Here is a 21,526-nt window from a genome sequence, read left to right as displayed (position 1 = left end):
AAGAGGAGGTTTTGGAATTAATTGATAAACTTAACATTAACAAGTCACTGGGACCAGATGGCATTCACCCAAGAGTTCTGAAAGAACTCAAATGTGAAGTTGCGGAACTGTTAACTAAGGTTTGTAACCTGTCCTTTAAATCAGCTTCTGTACCCAATGACTGGAAGTTAGCTAATGTAACGCCAATATTTAAAAAGGGCTCTAGAGGTGATCCTGGCAATTACAGACCGGTAAGTCTAACGTCTGTACCGGGCAAATTAGTCGAAACAATAGTTAAGAATAAAATTGTCCGACACATAGGAAAACAAACTCTTGAGCAATAGTCAACATGGTTTCTGTAAAGGGAAATTCTAATCTATTAGAATTCTTTGAAGGGGTCAACAAACATGTGGACAAGGGGGATCCAGTGGACATAGTGTACTTAGATTTCCAGAAAGCCTTTGACAAGGTCCCTCACCAAAGGCTCTTACGTAAATTAAGCTGTCATGGGATAAAAGGGAAGGTCCTTTCATGGATTGAGAACTGGTTAAAGGACAGGGAACAAAGGGTAGGAATTAATGGTAAATTCTCAGAATGGAGAGGGGTAACTAGTGGTGTTCCCCAAGGGTCAGTCCTAGGACCAATCCTATTCAATTTATTCATAAATGATCTGGAGAAAGGGGTAAACAGTGAGGTGGCAAAGTTTGCAGATGATACTAAACTACTCAAGATAGTTAAGACCAAAGCAGATTGTGAAGAACTTCAAAAAGATCTCACAAAACTAAGTGATTGGGCAGCAAAATGGCAAATGAAATTTAATGTGGATAAATGTAAAGTAATGCACATTGGAAAAAATAACCCCAACTATACATACAACATGATGGGGGCTAATTTAGCTACAACGAGTCAGGAAAAAGATCTTGGCGTCATCGTGGATAGTTCTCTAAAGATGTCCACGCAGTGTGCAGAGGCGGTCAAAAAAGCAAACAGGATGTTAGGAATCATTAAAAAGGGGATAGAGAATAAGACTGAGAATATATTATTGCCCTTATATAAATCGATGGTACGCCCTCATCTCGAATACTGCGTACAGATGTGGTCTCCTCATCTCAAAAAAGATATATTGGCACTAGAAAAGGTTCAGAAAAGGGCAACTAAAATGATTAAGGGTTTGGAACGGGTCCCATATGAGGAGAGATTAAAGAGGCTAGGACTCTTCAGCTTGGAAAAGAGGAGACTAAGGGGGGATATGATAGAGGTATATAAAATCATGAGTGATGTGGAGAAAGTGGATAAGGAAAAGTTATTTACTTATTCCTATAATACAAGAACTAGGGGTCATCAAATGAAATTAATAGGCAGCAGGTTTAAAACAAATAAAAGGAAGTTCTTCTTCACGCAGCGCACAGTCAACTTGTGGAACTCCTTACCTGAGGAGGTTGTGAAGGCTAGGACTATAACAGAGTTTAAAAGAGAACTGGATAAATTCATGGTGGTTAAGTCCATTAATGGCTATTAGCCAGGACGGGTAAGGAATGGTGTCCCTAGCCTCTGTCTGTCAGAGGGTGGAGATGGATGGCAGGAGAGAGATCACTTGATCATTGCCTGTTAGTTCACTCCCTCTGGGGCACCTGGCATTGGCCACTGTCGGTAGACAGGATACTGGGCTAGGTGGACCTTTGGTCTGACCTGGTACAGCCGTTCTTATGTACAAGTTGTCTGAATAGAATTTTATAGAACAAGTGTCCAGGGTGGACAAAATATTAGAGGAAATTCCTTTATTAGCAACGAGAAGAACTAGACCATCAACTGGTAAGACTACATCAAACATGTAAATACTGGAATCGACCAATGAACTGAGGACATCATGAAAAAAATGCTCCTAAAACATACTTAAGAATAGTTCTCCTTGGTTATTTCATGTAAATATATTTGAACTGAAAAAAAATTCTATACTACATTGGAATTTTTATGCATTTTCATTTCAGTACTACTATAATAAAAATTCTGCAAAACGATACACAATGTTTCTACTGAGGTTTTATAAATAAAATATATGGCGTCAAATATTTAAGCTTTAATATGCTCAGTTGCATGAGCACAATTTGGAATCACTTATTAGAAAGCCACCTTCGTTAAGCTATTGCCCTTTGTTGGTCTCTGAGGGTCTCCCTTGAAGAGTTTTCACTGACTATTAGTATCTGAAATGGAAAATCTCTCTTCATTGGAATCTCCCAAAGCTAAAGGCATTCTTGTTTCATTGTGCAAGATGAAAAGTACTGTAAGAGTCTGTATATAGAAAGACTGTCTCTCTGTATCTGATGAAGGAGAGGAAGAGATGTTTGCTTTGTCCTGGCCTCTTTTTATCTACTGTATCTTGGGCTGAAACTTCAAGTCAGATAGAGAAATGAGTATGCTGGAGGTTAAAATGACACTAAAGAAAGATAAAAATCAAGCAAATTGCTGATGCCTGCGATTTTTCAGTAGTGACAGTCCAAAAGAAAAAGGAAACAAAAACGTTAAGAATTTCACTTCCATGTCTGCTTCACTGTATGTGAAAAAAGCAAAAGCCAGGAGAAGACTAACCAAATCAACTTTTGACAATATGCACAGTTATTTAACTGCAACATTTGCCTCTTCTAGAACAGTTATTATTCTGGTGTTACTAGCAACCAGAAAATCCAGAACTGAACTTTTTTACTATCTGTGGGAACCATCCTGATCTAGCTACAATGCAAAAGTCTGTAAGCAGTCAAGCCTTAGAATATTCCTTGGACACTCTACTGCAGGGGCAGAAGCTTTGCATTTATAAAATTTAATGCTAGAATAACTGGAAAGAATTATTTGGGAATGTTACGAATGCAATGCACCTGCAGCTCCACATACAATAGGGCTCGGTTTTCTTGCACTTTTACCCTTTGCACACCAGTTTAAAACTCTTGACTTCACTGGAGTTACTCTGGATTGATACCAATATAAGCAAGGGGATCCTCAGGGTGATATAACTGGGAAATGACAGATCCTTACAGGACAGAAAAATAAAACAAGTACAAAACTTGCTGCCATAATAATACCTAGCTCTTATATAGTGCTTTTTATCAGTAGATCTCAAAGCTCTTTACAAAGGAAGTTAGTATCATTATCCCCTTTTTAATAGATGGGGAGACTGAGGCATACAGAGATGACATTATTTGCCCAAGGCCATCCAGCAAACCAGTGGCAGGGTCAGGAACAGACCCAGGTGTCTTGAATAGCAGTTTAGTGCTCTATCTACTAAGAGATTAAACATTGGAGCATGTCACATAATGTCAGTATGACCCCCAACTACATTCCATCAGAAGAACAAATCAAGAAATGTGTTCCTATGGATTTAACAGGGCTGGTTTGGTCATTGCCAGTGTATTTATTAATGGGAGAAGTTCCTGTATGTTGTTTTTAATAGGGTTAGAAAACTTACAATGAATAGCCTTGCCATGTCCAGGTCACAGTATCCTAAAGAAAAACAGAAATTTATGACAAGTCAAACAAGAGGGGAGAACAGACATGATACAACAGAAAATTATAAGCATACAATTGGGTGAAGCAGAGGATGTTTTACTGTCCTATAAAAAATGTTAATGTGTCTGGAATCCATAGCCTTATAAATATTTTCACCAGCAGCTGCATTTCCATAGTATGGATAATGAAACAGAGAAAAGATTAAACCCATGCATTAGTTTGCTCGGGCAGTTTTGTACTGACTGATGTTTTACATCACCTAGATTCTTACTGAGTTCCCATTAAAAGACTTCACTGGGAGTGGACACTAGCCCTATAAAAGGCACTAATTATAATCTACTCCTTGTCTTCCAGGAAGAACAGCTTTACAGTGTGGTTTGGTAGTTCTGCTTGAGATTGCAGCACTAGTCGTGCCACAACATCGTGCTAGGGTACACATGGTCTTACCTATTTCCTTCTTTAAAAAGTGATGCCTTCCATTTATGCAAAACCAATCCTTTTTTTTCCTGCTTCACTCCAGTGTTTTAAAGTTAACCTACAAAGGATACCAAAAGGGAGAGGGAGGGAGTTGAGGGGCTTGTGCTACTTTAGGGCCTGAAAGGATGGGTTGGTTTGTTTGGTTTAATTAAGAAACAAATTCTGCTTGTTTTTCCATCACAGAAATGTTAGGAATGTGAAGTCTGATCTTCTGTGGTTTTGTTGGAGGACCAGTGGGAAGCACTAAGCTCTTATCTCCCTGAAGGAAGGGACAAGAATGTGGAATGTTCAACAAATGTTTCATTTATTCAGAAATATTAGTCACTGAGGTCAAATGGTTGTTATTTTAACAGTCTGATGAAGATTATCTTCTCCCACTTAACAGTGCTACTTTTACTCCTTTAGCACGTGTGATCTCATCACTTACACAAAACTCTCCAGTCATCAAAGAGTCTTCCAGCCTAGACTGGAAATTGAAGCTAGACAAATTCAGACTGGACATAAGGCGTAAATTTTTGACAGGGCGGGTAATTAACCATCAGAACAATTTACCAAGGGTTGGGGTGGACTTTCCATCACTGACATTTTTTAAATCAAGATTGGATGTTTTCTAAAAGATCTACTCTAGGAATTATTTGGGGAAGTTCTATGGCCTGCGTTATATAGGAGATCACACTAGATAATCAGTATGGTCCCGTCTGGCCTTGGAATCTATGAATCTAGACAGCATCTGAATTTCTAGTGTAGAAACATATAGAAAATTAAAAAACAAAAACAAAAAACCCCAAAGTATCTTTCAGGCCTTCTTTACACACCACAAAGAAGCTAAAAGAAGGCACGAGCCTGTATTTTTTCCCTTTTCCCAATCATCTTGTATAGAATCACACCGGGGATAATCACAGCTTAGTTGAAATGATTTGTTTAAATTGTTGTTGCAGGCTGTTCCTATCTTCCTACGATCACATCTGTACTGAGCATGATTAGAAAGAAAAGGAGCCCGAAACAGAAACAAAATGTGGTGCACATTTACCCTAGTTCTTATAAACAGAGGATGACTATACCGTAGATTAAAATTTACCAAAACCATGCTCTGAAGTGTCCCTAGCCTTCCCATACATAAGGACACAGATTTACCCTATTAATATTTTATGGACAAGATTGCCAATTTATACCTTATTCTCAACACAGTGAATATACTGACCGCCTCATTAAACTGCTTTTTATACTTTTAGCTTCCTCCTCCAACTTCCGTACAATGACTGTTCTCTTTAAGGTCATTTCCTCTTTATAAATGATCTGGTGGTTTTTTAAGTTTTAAAACTCTCTATCTAGTATTAATCTTTTGATTAGTTACTTCCATCCATAGATGTCAAAGTGCTTTACAAAAGAGTGTAAACATCATTATCCCCATGTTACAGGTGGACAGGCTAAGGCAAGGCAAGATGTAGTTACATTCAGCATACCAGTGGCGAAGGCAGGAATAGAATCCAGGTCTCTGACTTGCTGGCCATTCCCCAACCACTACTAGCCCGTGCTGCCTCCCTTTATTGACATTGACATCAGCACTGTTCTAACTCCAGCTGACCGTACTGCTGTCTCAAATTCTTTAGGAGAAATACAAGTTAATACAATTCTAGCCTGACAGGTTGTATGAGACTAGTCACTCCGTCAAGAACCAAGACAGGTCTCTTTTACCTGCAAGAGGCTTGAAAAGGTTTGCTACAGAAAACGGGGAAGCTGCAGCAAAAGGAACCATCCATGACTCAGATCTCATGATAGTCTCGATCCAAAGAAGGAAGGTCTCTCCCCTCCCCCCCCACCAATACCCTCCTCACTGCCTGCCCCCTCCTGCCTATTGCCCTTAGAATAATCAGACTCAGCCTGGGATGTGAAAAGTCAGGCTGGGTTCTTTTTGCCTCTTCCACCCTCATCAATTAATAAAGATTCTACAACTGGAATGCAGCTGAGTTCCACTGGTGCTGCATGAAGAAGACCAGACCTGCTCAATCTCTTACAGCTGTATTGGCTCCACAGGAATAGAAAGGTGTTTGTTGCCAAAGTTCACTGTTCCAGTATTAAGCAAGGGGCTAACAAAAGTGTCCCACAAGTAAACCGTCAAAGGGAGCATTTATATTATAGATGGAGGCAACATTTTTACATCACTTGATCAAAACCACTTATGTATTTAAAGCATTCTCCAGTAAAATATCCGCAACCATCACCTTATGGTATCACAGAGTTTCATGTACACCTCTACCCCGATATAACGCAGTCCTCGGGAGACAAAAATCCCTACCGTGTTATAGCTGAAACCCCGTTATATCGGGGTAGCGGCGGCAGGGCTCCAGCGGTGATTTAAAGGGCCTGGGGCTCCCCGTAGCAGCCGGAGCCCTAGGCCCTTTAAAGCGCCGCCCGAGCCCCGCTGCCCTAGCCCCAGGATTACTGCGCTATATGCTAACCCGTGTTATATTGGGTCGCGTTATATCAGGGTAGAGGTGTATTTGAAATAAGACTTTGTCTACCTCTGTATGCCAGAGAAGTTACTATAGAAAATACGCTTGTAAGAAGGTACAAACTGATTCAAAATAACAAGGTCTGACTATATGTTCAATTGGGTTATGGCCTTTTTGCCTGTTTTTTCCCTTTTGAAACTGTTTGCCAAAGCTTGTTGTGATAAAATACTGGAATCTTAACAGAAGAGGGGAACACCAGCAGAATTTTTGATGTACTCTGGGGAAATCTGAGATTCAAGAGGCAGACGCCCTGGCTTGGCAGGAAACTTCCAACTTCCGCTATAATCAAACTACTTTTGCTTACTGTTTTACTTCAGCTACATCTAAAACTAAATAGCCCCACTAGCAGGGTTTTCACAGCCAGAGTAGCAGCAGTCCAATTTTGATGCTAAAAAGACCTGGCTTCTTACATTAGCTCTCAAATGCTACATAAGTGATTCCCATTCCTGGGTCTCTGAAGGAGGATTCTGCTTTGAAACACTGTGGGAATGAATTGGGTACCTGATCAATTGTGTATGGAACAATACGACTAGAGGAATCAAGGAACACAAACATATTTGGACAGCCTTGTGAACAGATATGGCAATTTCCTGCAATATCCTGGAGAAACATGATAGGATGAAGTTAAACCTTACTGAATCAAGTTTAAGAATATGAGTATTTCATTGTATTACAAATGCAAACACTGATGTAGTATTTTGGGATTGTATGTAACGTCTCTGGGGGGAGACAGGATTCATGTAAAGCATGGGAAATGTTAGGGGCTTTAAAGGACTATTTGAAACAATTTGAACTTTTAAAGTTAAGTGAGTTTCCAGGAAATCTCTAGGAGGAAATATACATGCAAATGTGCCCCCTTCAGTTATGCAAGAACTCAGCCTTTTGAAGCTTCGCCCTGAGGAGGACACCCATGGACTACAAATTACCTATTCCCAGATCAAAGACCCAAACTGCACACAGCAATTCATGGGGTGCTTGTTTTGAGCTAACAGCGGCTATGAACTTATGACCACAGCAAACCCTTTGGTGAGGTCTGAAAGACTGTTTACCTGCCAGAGCCCTTGCTGGAGCGGAGGTGATCTCTGGTAAGCGTATTAGCAGGGGTGTAGGTTCTTTTATTGTTTTCAAGATACTTTCTCTGTAATACTTTCACCTTAAAGGTGCTTGCTTAGGAAGAGCTGGGTGGTAACTTAACTGTGGGCAATTATGCTGCTTATAGCCTCTGAGGAAGGAAGGCAGTGCAGGCCTGCTGAGGCAATCTGCCTTGCTGGGGAATTCACAGTGTAGGCAGGGATCTGTGCAGCCTGGAAATACCCAGGACAGGAATGAGAGAGATGCGTGTCTCTGCCCAAGAGATGATGGTTGTGGAGCGGGAATCCTGAGAATGGGTGCTCTTGCTGGACCATGAAGGGAGAATACAGATGCAGGTGCCCTGAACTGTGACAAGTCTCACTAAATAGGTAAAGAAAATATAACTTCATATGTCCCAGCTATCAACCCACTCAATGTTGGTCCAACACACTGAGCTGTATTTATAGATGTTTCACACAAAAGCTACTGCAAAGAAAGTTTGGATATGCTGCACGCTACCATAACTGATCAAGATTCTGATGCCTACTGCAATCTACACATCCTTAAATTCAGAACTAAAACCATGCATTGCATATGCTGCATTATCAAAACTATTGCAAGGATAAGCAGATTTTCAAGATTACTGCTGCTTATCATGAAAAATGATAAAAATGCCTTTTAAATGTGTGACAAGACAAAAAAATTCATATGAATAATCAACCATAGTTTTTCTTCATTACTATACCTTGCAACACCTATTTTATCAACCTATTTTCCAGAGACAGATTCTAGACAAACAAACAAAAAGATGTACTCTACAGGTTTTAAACTGTTAAATTATTATTATGATTTTTACTGTGGGCCCCGAATCGTAGCCCAGCAGCCACCTGTGCAAGGTGCTGTACAAACACAAGGGGGGAAAAAGATAGACCCTACCCCGAGGAGTTTACAAGCTAAGTAATAACTTATTGCTAACTTGTGAAAGCAAAAACTTGCCACCTGCTTTATACTATGTTATTTCATTCTTTACATTCATCTAAGTATCCCCCCTATTAAATGCAGGAACTTATAGAAGACACTGCTAATAATGAGTTGACATTATCCAAGAAAAAGTTAGCAATTTTTAAGAAAGACTTTTATGTGATGTCTTATAAGCATTCAATTGACTTTTTTTACTGTCAACTTCCACAACAGAAATGTTGGCATGCTACTTGTGTGGTACTTTCTCTAGTGGGGAAAACAATTTCTGTAATCTTCCCTGTGCGCAGTAACTTCTGTCTCCCACCTGGAATTTCTCCCCCTTCCTGCTGCAACATTTAATTGTGCACCCTTCCTTTCCTCCAAACAAAGCTACCAAAAATGATTTTCCAATCTTATTATTCTTAATAATAAAAAAAAATATTGTGAACTACACTGAGCCTTTTCCCCTTAACTTAATTTGAACCTACACACTATGTTGCAATGGGCATGTAAAGAAACGTTTGCAACTTCCCTGTGGAAGTCAGCTGAAGGACATCTTTCTAAATCCTGTTGCAGTAGTAAAATTACATTCATGTCTAGCATTGTAATCATATGCTTCACTATTTAATTGCATGGGAAGAAGGATTAGAAAGAGAAAGTGCAGGGAAGATAGTTCATCTAATGCTCTCTCCCAATGCAGGTGTGGTTCCCATTGTGGTAAATGGGAGAAACAGCATCAGAGGAGAGTACTGACATCTAAGGGCAAGTCTACACCATAGTGCTAAACTGGCACAGCTACACCGCTGTAGCGTGTCTGGTGAAGATGCGCTATGCCGACAGAAGAGCGCTCTCCCCTCAGAATAATTACTCCACCTCGGCAGGAAGCGGAGGCTATGTCGGCAGGAGAACGTCTCCCGCCAACATAGTGCCAGCATATATAGCGCAAAACTTGTGTCACTCGGGGAGGGGCTTTTTCACGCCCCTGAGCGACGCAAGTTAGATCGACTTAAGCGGTAGTGTAGACCTGCCCTAAAAGAGACAGGACACATGTGATCCCACTCCCCGGCCCCCGCCTCAAAATGTTTGATGCTTCTGGTGGTGGTGGTGGTGGTGAGAGGGGGAGGGGAGGCACACAGGCAGCAGGAAAACAACAAGAATGTACTAGCCTACACCTCTGAAAGTTAGGTGGATTGCAGCAGTCATAAATTAAGCCTCCGGGAAGAAGAGCGCATAACCCACACCACAAATACAAGCACATGAATTGCAGCTTAATTAATTATAATAAAGAGCATTAAATGTCTGCCTTGGGGCCTTTTGAGTTTACTCAGGGAGAAGAATTGCTCTAACAGCTACAAAAACTTGGAAAGATCGGGTGGAGGAGAGTAGAAGTAAAACTGAATCAAAAGTCCCCAAATTCCCATATGCTAAATGCTTGCAGCTGCCTGCTTGTAAGGAATGAAAGTTACTTTAATTTTCAATTAGTTGTGAGAGGTGATGAGAAAAATGTATTTCATTATATGTTTATTTAAGACTGGGGTGATATCCTGGCCCTACTAAAGTCCATGGCAAAACTTTCATTGATTTTAATAGGGCCAGGATTTTACCCAAGTCCAATATAGGCCCACTGAAGTCAACTGGAACCTTTCCAGTGATTTCAGTAAACTTTGGATCAGGATCTAATTGTATTCAGGAGGCCAAGACTTCAGTCAGCTTACTTCCAATCTGATGTAAAACATTTAGCTTTGTAAATATTAAAGGACTTTGTTCTTCCTTCAGTACTCACTCCTGTTGACTTTTGCCACCTTGCCATTGGGGTCTGATGCAGCCACTGCACTGGTGGCATTCTTTTATATGGGACAATTCAGAGGAGGAGGGGGGGAAATGAAAGGGTGGGTGTTTTTTTTTTTATTAAAACACAGACGTAGGAGTGAAGAGACCAGAATTCCATTCCCAGCTCTGCTACTCACCCCCTCCGGGACCTTGGACAAATTGTCTCAGTTTCTTCATCTGTAAACTAGGGGTAACATTTACCCTACCTTCCTCACACATGCGTTGTGAAGGGAAATTCATTAATATATGTACGTTACTTGAGTTTCTTGGATGCAGTGCAAACTATTATTCTTATGTACATGTGAAAGCAGTGGCAGTGCGTTTTGCAGAGGAAGTAGTTGTTAATGGGAATTACATACATGCATCGGGGGTTAAAAATATTCCTCAAGTTTATCTGCCATGTAAGTATTTCAGCAGGATGGAACCAGATGTGCAATCAAGGACAATTCTTAAAATTCCATGCACTCCTAATAAAAAAGTGTTGCTGAGAGGCATTGTGGCCTTCTAGTAATTATCTTATTAAACTATTTCAAAGGTTGTTTCTCTTAATGGATCACATTTGTTTTCTTAAGGGCCCCACAACGTTACTGTGAAAGATACATAACCAGAAGTTGGCATGCAGCTTTACAGAACACCAATAAAACATGGTTTCTGTCTCAAAGCTAATCAAGTTATGACATATTACAATTAATTTAACTAGTGTGAAACAACAAAAAGGAAAGCAGAGTTTATTATTCTAAATTATTTAATTATGCCGGCGGCATAACATAACTACACTGGAGGAGGACATAAGCATTTCTTATGGTAAATGTATTTGTATTTGATTTCCAATTGGATATATACTAGAATATGGAAAGTGTATTAAAGACAACTGGGTTGTTGTTTTCAATTTTTTACAAGACATTGCAAAACCAAATACTAATACTGAAGCACTAAACAGGAATTTTCCAAAGCACATGCTACACAGGTTGCTTCAATATTAGGAAGAATGCAGTAAGCTCATTTGGATTAGGAAAATTTGTGTAGAAGTATGACAAGCCAAGACAAAGCACTCCCCAAACAATACGAGCAGACTTAGTTTGAGGGAATTGCTTCCATGTTGCTTGCTGTCAATCAAAGGGAACCCGTTGTACTGTTACAAATTTGCTTTTCACACCTAGTAAACAAAATATAGCAAGAGTGCTCTTAAAGTAGCATTTAATTTCTTAAGCGCTTTCTATTGTATTACAACGGTAGGCCCTCAATCTTCAGTGTAATCTTGGTGCAGCCATGAGTAGAAGTCTAAGCAACCTTTCTTCCCCCACAATCCTAGGATAGCTCCTCCCAGTCTGGCCACACCAAGAAGGAAGAGGAAAGATGCAGTAGAGCCAGCTACGCTAGCTTTGCATCACTAGAGGATTTCCCTGTGTCAGGGGAATTCTCAGCCAACCCTTTAAGGCAAAGCAGCTGGGGCCTCTAGGAATGCATTTAAACTTGACAATGGACTGCCTAGTACCCGGGTGTCTTAAGAAGAATGTTTTGATTTCTAGCTTTCTAAGTTGCCAAAAGGAGAATGTTCTACTTACCAGTTTGTTTGGATATCGGAGCAGCACCGGTTGCACGGGAACTCCTGGAATAAAGGCTCCTGTAACCACAAATCACTTTTTAATATACAAACATACCACTTAAGAATTTTAAGTGATTAAGACAAAGGAGGACTGGAGGACAAATAAAACGTAAAGGGGAAATTTAAAAAAAAAAGTTATCCCTTGACAGTTATTTTTTAAAAGCATGACTAGTGATTCCAGATAAAGGAGACCCTCCCTTCTACCTGGCTGAACTCTAGAACAGAGTTTTAGGTCAGAGAGAAGTGATTCCCTTGGATTTGTGGATTATTTTAAACTAATTTTCACCCATCTGAATGAATGTCAGTTGTCAAGGGACATAGTCAGTGTTGTTGCAGTCGTGTTGGTCCCAGGACATTAGAGAGACAAGGTGGGTGACGTAGTAAAAGATATTAACTCACCCACCTTGTCTCTCCAGTCACCAAGGGAATAATATTGGCTACATGTTCACATGACCATTGGGGAGAATGACAGCCAAGATAGTCAGGTAATGCTTATGGTCCTTATTTAGTCACATAGGTGCCTATACTAGCATTATGTGACTTTGGAATAGGGGGCTGCTTTTTCAACAACATAACATGGGAAACCATCATAGCTTTGGTGAGCAAGCAACAGCAGAGACCACTTTCTACTAGACAGTGCCATAATAGAACATCGATTCTGTGCAGCCAATAATCTGCTCTGCTAATCCTGCTAAATACGAACCAGAGTAGATTTCATAAATCAGCTGCATGACAAAGAATGTTTCTATTTTTTTCCCCCCATCAGTACCTGAACAAATATACACTGAAGCACTGAGATTACTCCAGTTAGTTGCTCAGCTCTAAATTTTAAAAATTACAAAACTACCAAAATAAATGCAATTATTAATTATCCTGCAGGAACCAATAAAATTCAGAGTTGTTTATGCATTTGTAGCATTAATAAGTATATTAAATATTAGGGGTTAACTAAAACAAATGCATCTCAAATTACAGGTACATTGTCAGGTCCAATCTCTTAAAAGTAGGTTTTGTGAAAATGGGTTTCCACTGTTTGTTTTTAATTTCAATGAAGATGCTTTATATAAAACTAATAGACATTCCTGTAAAGGATTTGCAACACAACTATTGAACCATTGCTATAAAGCATGAAAAGACCTAGTAAAATTGTCTAGAAACTGCCCAGAAACTAAGTGCAACTAACTAATCTATTATCATTCTACAAGCTGCCACAAATTGAAAAAGCAAACTCACAGCAAATGGTATAAAGTAGTAGAGGTTTTAAAAACTACTGCAGTTTTAATAATCTAAGGTGTTACTAGTAGCAAAGGTGAAGAAAAGTTGCTTTTTAGAAGTGCTTGACTTGACAGTACCCTTACAGACTGTGAATAAACAAAAGAAACCCACTGGACCAAATTAATATTTTTACAGACTGACTGAAGTGACTTTGCAAATCATGCCAGTCCATGATTTTCTAACAAAATACATGCAACACAATATCTCTCACCTTGTTTAAAGGTGATCAGACAGGATCGATTTGTACAGGTGCCTTCTGGGAAAATCAGTACCTTGGATTAAAAAAAAGGTATATTTATTTATATACATATACATTATACTTTTGCCTTAACAACTTATACATGCCTGAAGGTGTGACTTCTTATTCAAGTTCTCTGAACTGTCTATGAGCCCTGATACTGCATCACAAGTTTATCACATTGTCAGCAAGGAAATGAAAGAACGCCTGTGATTGACAGCGATTTTATTCCTCTGGATTTGAAAACAAATGCTTTGTAAGAGAGGGAACTTTGGGGAAGGCCTTTGTCAAGCATGAAGTAGGGCACAAAAGGCCTCCAATGTTTCCCTTGCAGTATATAGTGTTGGAAATAATGAGTGATTGTTTCTTTCTCTGCCAGGAGCTCCTTATAGATCTGTAAGCTGTATGAACACTGAGTCTGGGTTGACATCAAGTGCATAAGAGGCACTCAAGCACTTACCAACACAGATGCTACCAACATGAGCTTAGATGCCAACTGTGAGGATATGATCACGGATCAAGGGGCAGCAGCAAAACACAGACTTAGAGGTGGGGGCATTTGTGATGTGATGACTTCTGAAAGCATTACGTACTACTGAATGGCTTCGGTGTCTGGAAGAATCAGACACACTGGATACCCAGGAGGTCTTAGAATCATCTTCTGAAGCAATTGGATTAGAAGGAGATACAGTATGGCACAGTGCAGCCAACCCTTCAAGGAACATAGAGCACACTAGCAGCTGTGTCTTTTCGGGGCACTCTAGCAACACCTATTGGAATTCTGAACTCTCTTGGCAAGAACATGCGACTCCTGAACAGTGTTACTGTAGCAAAAATTACAAAGAGATGCTCCTACTTCACTCCCTCCTAGTTCACAGGGCATGGCTAGGGGAAAAGAAGGCATGCCCAAGGCATCCCTGTGCTCCAGTGATATTCTGCTTGGGGGCATAGGCAGGTAGGTGTAAGTTAGAGCAACCCTGAGGCTGCTCTAATTTATGTCAGAGGGGTAGCTCCAAGGATAGAGGAAGCACAAAGGTGGTAAACACATGACCATTCCTGTACCAACCATAGTACAATCAGAACAAAAAAAATTGCTACCTAGGTACCTGGGCACGAAAACTGATACTTAAAGGACATAGGGCTGGTGCCCAGAGAGAGGAATTTTCATATTCCTACCTCCAGAATCAAGTAGACAAATGCAGCCAGTTCTCTCTAGACCGAACCACTCTTTGAGAACCTAAAAGAAACATGTGATGGGAGCAGCAGCATGTGCTCTTGGCTAGCACATGCCACCTAACTCAGCAGACACGCTGAGGACAGACAAAGCATCCTAACCAGATCATGCCTCCTTTGTGCGGAGGAGTACAGGAGAAGCAATAGCTGGGCCCCTTTGTTGCTAACAGGAGTGTTCTTCTGTTGATGTGCACTGTTCTAAAGGAAGGGGCCCCTGGATCCCTCTGCTTTCTCCTCCACTGCACCCACGTTACAGGGGCAGCATTTGGCCCTAGATATTTTAGAATATGTTGTGAAAATATGTTTACGGTCAGGTTCCTCCAAAAAAGAGGAAGGATAACACACAGGACTGGGAGTCAGAAAGCACGGGCTACATTCCCAGCTTGGCTGCTGACTCACTCCACAACCTTGGATTGGTCACTTAGCTATGCCTCAGCTTCCTTATTGGTAAACTGGGAATCCACAAATCTACTCTACTTTATGCCACAAGCCTAAACAGCCCCCAACACCTCTGGGGATTGGGATAGCACAAAACTGTCGTAAAGCCACCTCTGTGTCTGCCCCGTCTTCAGCAGAGCTCTGGTGCACCTGGTCTAGATTCCATCCAACCACGCATTTCTGCCAGGAAAATGAACTGCACTGGTTCAATCACACCTCCATTTCTAAGCACAGCATTACTCAAAAGCTTTCCTAGAAGTGACCTGGGTGTCTGAGTAAAATGCCTGCGTGGCAGAGTTCCAGACCTGTGACAAATGGAAAAACAACAAAGGCGGCTGTAAGAATGCATAGGGCAAATTTGAATGTGCACTTGTGAGTCAAATTAAAGAAGCCTAAATCCTAACTAAAGAACTTGGAGCAAGCTGCTTGTGGAATGAAAATGATGCATGGTATTTAAATAATCCCATCCCAGGGAGAAAATGACATGTGTTTTGGTTTTTGTTTCCTGGAAATGGGGCTCTATGGCTGCTGTCTGTCCCGACCACCCCCTTATCATTAGGGCTTTGCATTCCGGTTCAACAGAAAACACAAATATCTTGCTATTGGCATCTCTGACTTTTCACCAGCTTTTTATTTTTGCTTCAGGAAGCCAGCTGTGGAACAAAAACAAACTGATAGCCAGTTTCCTCATGATGTTTCAATCATCCAGGAAGGGACCTGCTCTGAGAAAAATAGATCTCATGATATTTCAGCCACTGAACTCATTCTCTCAGTCACTGAAAACAAAAACAAACACAAGCACAAGCACACGCACGAGATCAGGTACAGATTTCTACCTTGGATGCTCCTCTGCCTTTAAGAGCTCCACACACAGTAGAAGAGGTGCCATTCCACTGCGTGGGATAGGAGAGATGCAGGATTTGGTCAGATTGTCATGGGGAGTTCAGTTGTGTGGGGCTCCCTGGGCACTGTCAGTCAGGGGGTTTTATGACAGGGCAGCAGTGGGCTGAGGTCAGAACTAGAGGATCAGCTTCTACAGGGATCCTTTAGGCTTTGCTCTTCCAAGAAGAATGGGGTGTGCGAAGGTTCCAGGGCCCATCCCAGCCCTTGGCCTGGCACAGTAATTGTAGAGCTGCTCCCCCCAACGCTACTCTCTCCACGGAGGTCCCCAGCATCCAGCTACTCCAGCTGGAAAGATGATGTAGTCCTAGAAGCAGAGAAACAGCGTGGTGCTGAAAAGTTACCACAAGCGAGTAGGTATGCGGAGCTGATATCCATTACTCTCATGCTGAACTCGAACACAGATGGTAAAGTGGCTTCCAAAATACAGGTGAAGCTAAATGCATACTAAGTTTCAAGCGACCTGGTCAACAGGCTCAAGGCCCCAATCTTCGGGGTCAAGAGTTTTAAACTGGTGTGCAAAGGGTGAAAGTGGAAGAAAACCGAGCCCTATTGTATGTGGAGCTGCAGGTGCATTGCATTCGTAACATTCCCAAATAATTCTTTCCAGTTATTCTAGCATTAAATTTTATAAATGCAAAGCTTCTGCCCCTGCAGTAGAGTGTCCAAGGAATATTCTAAGGCTTGACTGCTTACGGACTTTTGCATTGTAGCTAGATCAGGATGGTTCCCACAGATAGTAAAAAAGTTCAGTTCTGGATTTTCTGGTTGCTAGTAACACCAGAATAATAACTGTTCTAGAAGAGGCAAATGTTGCAGTTAAATAACTGTGCATATTGTCAAAAGTTGATTTGGTTAGTCTTCTCCTGGCTTTTGCTTTTTTCACATACAGTGAAGCAGACATGGAAGTGAAATTCTTAACGTTTTTGTTTCCTTTTTCTTTTGGACTGTCACTACTGAAAAGTCACAGGCATCAGCAATTTGCTTGATTTTTATCTTTCTTTACTGTCATTTTAACCGCGGGGAGGGGGGGGGGGGGAAAGCATCCCTTTGAGTGGTCTTGACACATTTTTTACAAGTTGTTAATACATTTGGGTTCTGAATTGATTCCTCAGTCACTCAAGAGTAATTATGCTGGAATCCCCTTTCCTTTTCTAAAAGCCTTTTATAAAACCCCAAAGGGTTGATGATGTCTCCTTTGGTTTCAAAGTTACAGCTACAGGCCAGTGCCCAACTGAATGGGATTTTTAAGCCTTACGTTTCACAATTTAAAAGGAAAGCTGACACTTTACAGCCTATTTTACCTGTGGCCACTGGCCTCCTGATGTTGCTCGTTTAGTTATCTCATTGATTGTATTCCTTCGAGAATCTGGGTCTAGACGTGATACCAGTACAGGCTGGAGGGATCTGAGAATTGCTGTGAAAGAGAGATTCAAGTTATCAGTATTATTCATGGCTCACTAATACCTAGAAGATCCAAATGAAATCAAGTGTCACTGTCCTAGGCATTGAATAAGCGCATAGTAAGAAACAGACCCTGCCTTGATCAGCTTCCAGTCTAAATAGAAAAGACAGGCCAAGAATGGGAAAAACAAGATATTACTGCCCCTAATACAGAGAAATTACGTGATTTGCACCCAAGTTCATACAATCTGTGGCAGAGTCAGAAACTGAATGCAGATCTCCTAAGTCCCAGTCCTGCCTTCACCATGAGACCATCTTCCCTGCCCTGTGCTCCCAAAACTACATAGCAAATATCAGTAAGTCTTTCATGCTAGTCTAGTGTTTTTAGGTTACTTTTCCTAGTTGCCTACTAGGAGTTTGGCTTCGAGTTATATTGCTTATGAACAATGTTGTAAACTTCAGGCTGGCCACCATACAAAATAAAGGACGTGAGATTAGTAAAAGGGCTACAGCATGTACATGGCCTCAGTAATAATAAAAGTGTGCAAAAATAACAGGAGTACTTGTGGCACCTTAGAGACTAACAAATTTATTAGAGCATAAGCTTTCGTGGGCTACAACCCACTTCTTCGGATGCATATAGAGTGAAACATATATTGAGGAGATATATATACACACATACAGAGAGCATGAACAGGTGGGAGTTGTCTTACCAAGTCTGAGAGGCCAATTAAGTAAGAGAAAAAAAACTTTTGAAGTGATAATCAAGATAGCCCAGTACAGACAGTTTGATAAGAAGCAAGTGTGAGAATACTTACAAGGGGAGATAGATTCAATGTTTGTAATAGCTCAGCCATTCCCAATCCCTATTTAGCCCTGAGTTGATTGTGTCTAGTTTGCATATCAATTCCAGCTCAGCAGTCTCTCGTTGGAGTCTGTTTTTGAAGTTTTTCTGTTTTAAGATAGCCACCCGCAGGTCTGTCAAAGAATGGCCAGACAGGTTAAAGTGTTCTCCCACTGGTTTTTGAGTATTATGATTCCTGATGTCAGATTTGTGTCCATTAATTCTTTTGCGTAGAGACTGTCCGGTTTGGCCAATGTACATGGCAGAGGGGCATTGCTGGCACATGATGGCATATATCACATTGGTAGATGTGCAGGTGAACGAGCCCCTGATGGTATGGCTGATGTGATTAGGCCCTATGATGGTGTCACTTGAATAGATATGTGGACAGAGTTGGCATCGGGCTTTGTTACAAGGATAGGTTCCTGGGTCAGTGTTTTTGTTCAGTGATGTGTGGTTGCTGGTGCGTATATGGTGAGTAAGTACTCCTGTTATTTTTGCGGATACAGACTAACACGGCTGCTACTCTGAAACCTGAAATAAAAGTGTGGGTCTTCTTTTTTCTTGAGTTGATTGGGAGGAAAAGGAGGAGGAGAGATCCGACAATGGGAAAAATCAAGCATATATTCTAATCTATAGAATGGTTTCCTTTTTGCATAACTCCTTCTTCACAGATCAGTGACACACACAAAGCACAAATGCTCAGCGAGTTCAAACATAGAAAGCAGTGTCAAGAATGCGCCATTTTCTGAATTTCCTTGATATGGGTCTGTTCTGCATTTTCTTTACATAACTCCCCACCCCCAAGACCCTGAGTAATTTGTATGTTCATTTGAAAATTCAGCACTTTGAGGGCTTGATGAGTCCATTCCATCCATCCATGTCAAGTAGAGAAGCCTTTCCACAACTTTCCCCATTCCTGGAAACGACTGGCAGATCTGCACAGGGATCGTCAATTCCACTGCTTCCTTCAAGTCTCCTCTGAGCGGTAACATGCAGAGATCTGCTGTGGAGCTAGTCACGGTCACAGGCCAGGGGTGTATCTAAGCCTTCAGCGTGGGCTCACTAAATCCAGTTCTGCGGCAAGAAGGTCTCCTTGTGGCAAAAGTCACCCCAAAGTCACGTGAACCACGTTCCTTTGGTTTCTTTGTGTTACTCCTGAAGCCCCTTTGTCTTCCTACCTCCTTCCACACAAGAGTCTGAAATTTCTGGGAAGCTCCCAACCTTTCCCCATTCCATCCAGGTTGCCCAAAGCCAAACACTGTCAACAGGAGAATCTTCTGGCTAATGATTTACAGGATGATTGTCAAGGGTCACTTGAGTCATGTACACAAAGGAAGACAATGGAGCTAGAAATTATGGCAGGACAGTGTTAGGGAGGGAAAGACAGTGGAAATATAGGTCAGCTTTTCAAAGATATTTAGGCACCTAAAGATGCAGATAGGTGCATGGTGGGATTTTCAGAAGTGCCTAAGCAAGTTAGGAGCCTCTCCCCCATTGAGATCTGAAAATCCCACTAGGCGCCTACCTACATTTGTAAGTGCCTAAATATCTTTGAAAATCTGGCCCTCAGTCACTTTTTAAAATAGGACTTTGGCTCTTAAGTCACTATGGTGCTTTGGAAAATTTTACCCCTTATACTTACTGCCAAATACGGGGGCCGACAGGTTCTCTAACCTGGATACGATCGACGGCAATCCAGCTATGATACAAACAATTCCATCAAAGAAGCTTGAGTGAGGAGCTACAACAAGGATTGGGGCTTCCAAGGGACCTGCTACTTTCCCCTTCACTTCAACTTGGAAGCCCATCAAGAAGAACATAACACGACCTAAGCACTGGAGGGCACACTGGGTCACTCTCCTTTAAAAAGAAAACAAAACAAATAGCATGTGTAAGTGAATCAACTCCATTACATGCCCCAGTCACCATTTCTTTCCCAGTTTAGAATAAAGAGCATGCAAGTTATGCATGACATGGAAACCTTATAACTACTGGACTCATGCACCCGCTATGTGGGAAATCAGACCCTACTGCCCCTTTTTTATGTTAAAAAACATAGGGATTCCACTTTGAATCAAAATTAGCCAGTCAAATAACATCAATCCTATTTTTTGAAATGATCAGTTTTAATAAAGAAACCCTGATTAAGATGGAAAGTGATCATGTTCCTTTAAAGGGGAACTTTAACTCTCAGCTACTCCCCGGTTTTGCTATAACCCACTTCCTGTTTTTATCCACGCCTGGTATCATGTGGCTACAGAGAGGGAAGAATCTGGAATGCACCCAAGATACTGAAAGGTCCAAAGCTGAGTGATCAAAACCCAGAATCCCTGCTTATAACCGATATAGCTGTGGAACAGCCCTTTGATGACATCACACCTCGGAGAAGAGATGTGTGAGCTACCACAGGTGTTTTTGTTGTCATGCATAATAATATTGAGCAATCTGGGCACTTTGCCTATTATATAACATCAGCAATATACAGGGATGTATTTTCTTGTTCCCATCATCCTCGGGCAGAATTCCAAAGGTGTTTTACTTCCTTTGTTAATGAGTACCCCACTCCATGGCCCAAATATTCCTTTCTGGCACCACCTCTAAGGAAAGGCCTGGCTTGCAAAGTGTCTGTCTTTAATATCTAAACTAGCTCCCAAGGTCTCTGCTACAATGAGCTCAGCAAACTACATAGCCCACCACATAGAAGATTTTCTGATATTTGCATGAGGTAGCAGAAACCTTATTTCTGTTTTACGATCACTCAGAGAAAATGCACCAAAATGCTGTTGATCATAAAGCAGACACATTCTCCACAGCATGTATTTGCAATATTTCTTTGATCATGTAAATAATAAGGAAACAATTTATTAACGTTTGGAGCTTTTAAAATATATCACTAAAATTTACCTAAAGTTTGACAATTGCTTTTTACCTCTTCCATCCCATGAGCGGCACGGACCCTCTTCCAGAATGGCAGAAAGTTGCAATTGCTGCAAATGGCCATGACAGCAGCAAAATTAATGCAATGCATATGGCACGAAATGGAAGCAGGATAATCCCCAATAGGACAATCTGGGAGGGGGAAAAAAAGGAAGAAAATGCACCAACAGAAATCACTTTGACAACCAATTTGCTCTGGTTACATAATGTGGACTTTAAAGTATTTATGTCACTGCTACATGATTAAATACGAAAAGTATTATGTGATTCTAACACAACTACAGATGTTTATATAAAAGGAGGGGGAAGTTATTTTTTCT

General features: G+C 41.0%; 1 protein-coding gene across 1 annotated transcript in view; it reads right to left on the bottom strand.

The window, feature by feature from the left end:
* The window catches only part of LPCAT2 (lysophosphatidylcholine acyltransferase 2), a 55,962-nt gene that overhangs the window by 23,144 nt on the left and 11,292 nt on the right, over window positions 1-21,526 (bottom strand). The window contains exons 2-7 of the mRNA XM_065416709.1: window positions 21,199-21,338; window positions 19,912-20,129; window positions 17,323-17,435; window positions 13,421-13,481; window positions 11,894-11,952; window positions 3,437-3,471 (exon numbers count right to left, since the gene is read on the bottom strand). Of these exons, the coding sequence (XP_065272781.1) occupies window positions 3,437-3,471; window positions 11,894-11,952; window positions 13,421-13,481; window positions 17,323-17,435; window positions 19,912-20,129; window positions 21,199-21,338 (626 nt within the window). The remainder of the gene's footprint in view (window positions 1-3,436; window positions 3,472-11,893; window positions 11,953-13,420; window positions 13,482-17,322; window positions 17,436-19,911; window positions 20,130-21,198; window positions 21,339-21,526) is intronic.

Source organism: Emys orbicularis, chromosome 14 (assembly GCF_028017835.1).
Source record: "Emys orbicularis isolate rEmyOrb1 chromosome 14, rEmyOrb1.hap1, whole genome shotgun sequence".
NCBI classification, from domain to species: Eukaryota; Metazoa; Chordata; order Testudines; family Emydidae; genus Emys; species Emys orbicularis.
This window is presented reverse-complemented; position numbering and strand designations above follow the sequence as displayed.